General features: G+C 46.0%; 1 protein-coding gene across 1 annotated transcript; it reads right to left on the reverse strand.

The window, feature by feature from the left end:
* Nucleotides 1–694: 694 nt before the first annotated feature.
* Nucleotides 695–3,120, reverse strand: LOC109738355 (L-type lectin-domain containing receptor kinase SIT2). Its single transcript, XM_020297454.4, has one exon. It carries the CDS (start codon nt 2,898–2,900, stop codon nt 882–884), a length of 2,019 nt encoding a protein of 672 aa, XP_020153043.1. The 5' UTR covers nt 2,901–3,120; the 3' UTR covers nt 695–881.
* Nucleotides 3,121–6,596: the final 3,476 nt, after the last annotated feature.

A 6,596-nucleotide genomic window follows, 5' to 3' on the forward strand; every position in this document is an offset into this window, starting at 1 on the left:
ATACTTGCAAGAACAACTTACTACAATATCAATATCATAATATAATCATCAACATATGAAAGAATATCATATCTCCAATATCAACATAACCAAACTATACCAAACTTGAACAACAAATACAAATAGCAATCATTAACTTGATCCGCAATAAATATGACAAGTGAACACCAAATCAAAGGGAGACACAAGGATTTACGTGAAAACAAGGTACGGGGAAAAAAACCACGGGCCGACAAGCATGTCTTCCACTATAGAAATTGAAGGTACAAGGTGGAAGCAAACAAGGTAGGCTCAAAATTCCCCATTTTATTACTCAAATTTGGGTCTTTTTTATTATCAAATGCCCCACTTCTCTCTCCCACTCTAGAACTCTCTTAAAAATAGAAAAGTTCAACTCTCTGTTATTCTTGAGTTTGAAGAGAAGTATATTTGAGTTTGCAAATTTTGATGCAGATTAAATGCGAAGATTATAAGATACTCCTTCAACAAAAAATATTAGATTATTCTAATCTCTTATTTGATGCATTGGGAGAATAGGGATTATAATTAGTTGATCGTGAATGTCCAAAACTACTCATTTTAAGTATCTTTAAGGTTCGTGCAAACTTTCTTTGGGGGGTAGGGTGGGAGGTACCGAAGAAAATTCAGTCTATTTTAACAACTCTACATAAAGCCTTTCTTAGCTTGCTAACTATCTCAAATAGCCAAGTTTATTTTGCTGTAACTTAATCCACATGCTTCTGAACAGTGAAGTAAGAGATGCACTTCATCACATGACGTGTTACACATACCTCAATAGCAGCCATATAATTTCGTGCATTTGCTCAAGCATAGAGAAACATATTAGTACATAGGGAAAATCACACACATCACAACCGATGTCATGTTTCCTCTACAAGGCTGGACAAGGTGGTCACACTTTCCATCGATGAAGGGTAAGACATGATGTACGAGTCAAACCCTTCGTTCTGCATCAGCGCAAGAATCTGGAAGCTCTCATTCGTCAACGTAAGCTCCGGTAGTTGCACGTCTTCATTAAGGTACCTCACGACCTGTCGCATTCCTGGCCTTGAATTGGAGAGAGGATGCGAGCATAATAATCCTAGCTTCAATGCTAGGCAAGCCTCACCGGCATCGTAGCTATGAAGCTTGGTATCCACGGTTTCAGCTAGTGATCCTCTGTGCCAATGCTCAAGTACCCAGTCGACCAGCATTAGTTGTTCGCCCTGTGAATTTTGCCTAATGGGCCTTTGTCCACATGTGACCTCAAGAAGGAATATGCCGAAGGCGAACACGTCGGTCAGGGGGGTTGCCTTGCTAGTGCGACCGAGCTCTGGAGCTAGGTATCCTATGGTTCCAACCACATGTGTGGTTTGTGGGTTGGCGCCGCGGTCATACAACCTTGCCAGTCCGAAGTCGCCGAGTCGACCATTCATCTCACTGTCGAGGAGCACATTACTGGCTTTAATGTCCCGGTGTATGATTACTTTCTCACACTCCTCATGGAGGTAGAGCAACCCCGAAGCAATTCCCTTGATGATCCGGAACCTTTTGTCCCAATCTAGAACCGGCTTCTCACCATCGCCATACAAGTGCCTATCAAGGCTCCCATTTGACATGTACTCGTATACCAAGAGCAATTCACCTTTACGCCTGCAATAACCATGTAACTGAGCGAGATTGCGATGTTGTAGTCGCCCAATGCTCACAACCTCGGCGATGAACTCTTTCATGCCTTGTTTCGAGTCATGTGACACCTTCTTCACGGCGATCTCCAGTTTGGGCGCCGGTAGCACCCCTTTGTATACCCTCCCGAAACCTCCCACACCCAGCAGATTCTTCTCCTTGAACCCACCGGTGGCGCGAAACAGATCCTTGTAGGAGAACCGGTGCGGCCCGAACTCGACCTCCCAATCTTCCCGGAGCTCGCTGTACTTGAGCCGCCGTCGTATTAGGAGGACGATGAGGGTGCCCGCGGCAAAGATGAACGCTGTCGTCGCTACGGGTGGAATGATCTGTGCGAGCTTGGGATGGCGCTTCAGGCCGAAGCGAGGGAGCTTTGGCAGCTTGGAGATGTCGATGGCCGGAGCAGGTCCGTCCATCGCGAAACTCCAGCCAAGAACGTAGTGTTGCGAGTTGAAGGAACCCGTGGCCGACGAGAAGCCCACGTACGCCGTGTCCGTGAGCACCGTTGAGAGGTCGCAGGTCTTGGAGAGCAGCGGCTTCACGGGTTTGGCCGTTCCCAGGGCAGCCATGGCCACGGTGATCAGTTTCTCTTCGCCGTCGTAGTCCACCCACACCTGCATCGCCGTGCCGCTTGCGAGCGTCAGGTTGTGGAGGATGCCGTCGTCGCCGAAGTAGCCGGCGCTGCTGGACGCGAGGGATGTGAGCCCGTTGACGTCGATGCCGACGTGGTTGCCGTCGATGTCGCGGAACTCGTTGTTCTGGTCGGTGTCGAGTTCGACGCCGAAGATGTGGTTCGCGGCGGCGCCGTTGGTGCTGTTGTTAACAAGGCCGAGATATTGGCTCGGGAACGCGGCGGAGAAGTTGAAGCCCCCCGGGGCGACGAACAGGACGATGCCATGGCCGCAGTTGTTGGTGTCGGGGCAGAGGATGCCGAACACGAAGGAGGCCGAGAACGACCGCACCGTCCGGTTCCGCGCCGCCGGCTCGCGGAAGCGGAACGGCGCCGGGTGGATGGCGTGGGCCTTCTGGCGGAGCGTGCCGTTGGTGAGCTCGAGAAGACCGGTTGTGGTGACCGCGGCCGCGCCGCCGAGGGTGATGTTGGCGCCGGCGAAGCTGGAGTAGACGAACTGCTGGCCGACGCTGCAGATAGCAAGGCTAACAGCGACGAGGAGGAGGAGGAGGAAGCAGCTGAGCTTCATGTGAGCCTGAGGCATAGCCGGTATTGCTCGTACGCGGAGGAGAAAGGCGAAGCCTGCGAATGAATTGACTGCTGACTGCTCGGCTGCTCGACCAATTACGCAGGAAAATCATGCGGGGGCCGGGGGCAGGGGTGGTTCCTCACCGTTTCCTCCACGGAAGAAAATCCTATACGACCGGGTCGTATCGTTTCAGCCGGGAGACCCACTCAATCGAGTGCCACGTGGCTGCGCGAATCTTGACGCAACAAGGTAACTTCTTCCCCGATTCCCTTTGCCAAATCTCGATTCTCACCTTGCCGCGCTCGTTCCTGACGGCGAAGTCATCGCAGCAAGACGGCAATGACATAGCCAGAGGGCAGCAACCAACCAGCAAACTCCATTGGCGTTCGTCTTCTTTGACTAGATTGATTTTCTTGGACTGCACCGGTGCCCAGCCCCAGACAAGTGAGAGGGCTCATGACGGCGGCGAGCAGTGGAGTTACACCGGCGGCGAGCAGCGGACTTGCTCCGCGCCAGGAGCCTGCCCTCGGCCGGCGGGGCTGAGCAGTGTGATTGTGCCGGCGTCGAAGAGTTTGGACGCGGCCAATCGGGCAAGCAGCCTGGACGCACGATGTGAGCGGAGGAAAACCACGCCGGCGGCGGCGGAGCTAGCACCAGCGGCAGGTTGGGAATTGGGATGGTCTGGGAGTGGCCACGACGTTCGATTTCATCGCTAGGCATTGGGGAAGAAGGTAGCATGTTGCTTTGAGATTCACAATGCCACATGTCGCGCAAGTGAGTGGGTCTCGCGACTGAAACGATACGACCCGGGTCGTATAGGATTTTTTTTCCTTCCTCCACCGCCGTGAGTCGATCAAATTGTACAACTTCTTTGACCCATCAGCCGTACAAGATGAAAATTAGTTTTTTTTTTTGAGGGATAGATGAAAATTAGTGATTGCGAAAGTAATTGGGGTAACTGTAGTACTTGTGGGCTTGAAGTATTCCTTAGCGATTGCTCCAGTTCTTTTTCTTTCGCTTTAATATTTGACGAAATGAACAGTAAGCGTTGAGCAAATTTCGGTGCACTTTTTTTTAGTCATTTGTGTCGCCAATGTTGGTGCTATCAAATTTTATGAGGGATGAAAACATGACCGGGCAGCACAAGCCTTTGTTACCAAGATTGTTGCAATGAGACACGCACCCTCATATCCTCCTCAAATGTTTGGGGGGATAATACCATCATTGCTCGAATAAAAGAGAGAAGAAGAAAAAAGTCACCGAAGCGGACCTCTCACTTCGCCCCATATGTTTGGGTTGTCCGCAAATCCCCACACCGAGGCCAAAGATAGGAGGATATGGAGATTTTTTAGGGGACCTTCCAGTCAGTGCTCATAGCGCCCGCGAGCGAAACTAGCGCTCAAGCACGCCCTTACATGGGCCGGCCCAATGACACGAGCAACATCATTCGTTCGAGCAGTCAAAATTTGTCGTTTGTTCGATAGCTCGGTCAAATTGGTCGACTGGTCCACCCTTGACTGATTGACCGTTGACCAGTGCTCATTGACTGTTGACTCTTTAGAAAAAAAAGGTCACAAAATTCAAAACCGATCGCGGAAATAAAAAAGATCAAAGAAAATAGTTCCTGCAGTTAAAAAATACAATCAGAAACATATATTTGAAAAAAGGTGAATCAGAAAAAAAAAACACGGATTTGAAAAAAGTTCTTTAACATTTGAAAAACTTCACCAACAAAAGTGCACGGATTTAAAACATTCCCGAAAAATTGGAAAAGATAATGAATTTTATGAAAAAAAATCACTATACCATTAGAAACTGAAAATGATTCATGAAAATTTTAAAAAATCACTGATTTGAAAAAATATCAGTAACAAAAGTCCGTGGATTCTAAAAAAGTATGTAACCATTTGAAAAAGCTAATGAATATGAAAAAGTTCAATAAAAAAGTTTATGGAAAACTCAAAATAAAATCATATATTTGAAATAAGTTCACTAATTTTTTTGGCAAAACTGAAAAGTTTAAGAAAGTTTAAAAAAAGTCAGCAAAAACTAAAAAAATGCATGGATTTTAGAAGAGTTAAGAAATTTGAGAAAAAAAGTTCGCGAAGTTGGAAAGTTGACAAATTTGGAAAAGTTTTTGGATTTTAAAGAAGTTCATGCATTTGAATAAAATCACAGAAAAGAAAAGGTAAAAATAAAAGGAAAAGAAAAATGGAAAACCGAAATAGAACATAATGAACACCGTTCAGAAAAAAACAAAAAAAACATACTAGAAGCTTCCAGAAGCCTCCCAAGACCGCACCCGAAGTTTTGGAAGCTTCCCAAAAATGGTGAAGAATTTACGTTATTGCGCTCTTAAATGGGCTGGCCCATTTCATGCGATGTCACTCGGAGGGGGTGTGCACCATTTTGCGATTAAACCAATAATTGGCACTAAGGGCACCAAATAAGGATCACGGTTTTGAAGCGTGTCCGGACAGTCCTCCATGTAGAATGCGGCCCGTCCCATACCACCTATTCTCTTTCTTTATTCTTTCTTTTCTCTCCGCACACCCCCACCATTCACATACATGCGACAATTTGAGGACAAAGTACGGGACATGATTGCATGCATGCATAAATGAGGGCTTACAATGGACATGCCCGGATACTGACCGGACGCGTCCACAGATGTTTTAGGGGCCAAATTTGCCAATTTATGGTTGTAGATGCCCTAAAACCTAGACACATGCAGAGTGAGGACAACTTGAACCTAGGTGCATATGCACCTATTTTAATAAAATGCATTTTAAAAAAATTTAAAATACCCCAAAAAAATCTGAAACATGATTTCACGTGTATATCTCCTAAAAAGCATATGCATGGCATAAAGTTTTGCGAAAAGCAAATATTTTGCCTCCACATAAAAACAAATTTCTGTGTTGAAAATTAGCGTTTCACGAGATTTTTTTTAATCTTTTTTCCATGGGCCAAAAAAGTCGTCTTTTGTGAAACTTTGTGCGTATACATATAACATGGAGACGTACGTGTGAACTTTTGGGAATAAAATTGGCATTTAGAAATGTGTTTTTCGAAGTGGGTGCAGTCGTGAAAATGTACCAGGGTTCATCCAGTCATTTTTCGCGATAGGAAAACCATTTAAACCCATCATCCACGCATCACCGGCTCACCACTGGCAAGGGATGGCACCCACTAAGTTTGGGTACGGGTGGAGCCACCCATACCCTTACCTATTCCACCTAGAGCTTATGCATCACCCATACCCATATCTGCCAATGGGTACAATTTTTCTTTATACCCGCCACTTGACAGGGTAAAAGGGTACCAGTAGGCAAAATATTGACTTTTGCAATACATCAACATGAGCATCACATTGTCACAAAAAACAATATATTATCATAATTTATAAATAACAATGCATCATAACGACATTGCATACTTGTAAAGAGCAACATATCATAAAAATACCACAATCTCATAAACAACATCATTTACTCGTAAACAACAAGATATATATATATATTGAGTTAAAGAACTTACGATAAAGTTCGGCGTAATTTTGTCTCATGCCCCTACCTTAATAGGGTGTTTAACCGCCGGTACATGGGTAGTAGGTATCCATTGCCATCCCTTCTCGCGCTCACTCTACGTGCCCATGCCGTGGCATGTGACCTATATGAGTTGGTCCATTTATGACCTTTACTGTGTTTT

The sequence above is a fragment of the Aegilops tauschii genome, chromosome 2 (assembly GCF_002575655.3).
Source record: "Aegilops tauschii subsp. strangulata cultivar AL8/78 chromosome 2, Aet v6.0, whole genome shotgun sequence".
In the NCBI taxonomy this organism is placed as follows: domain Eukaryota; kingdom Viridiplantae; phylum Streptophyta; class Magnoliopsida; order Poales; family Poaceae; genus Aegilops; species Aegilops tauschii.

Bases quoted from the DNA above. Each gene is read 5' to 3' on its own strand.
- LOC109738355 (XM_020297454.4), bottom strand. From the start codon at position 2,900: ATGCCTCAGGCTCACATGAAGCTCAGCTGCTTCCTCCTCCTCCTCCTC.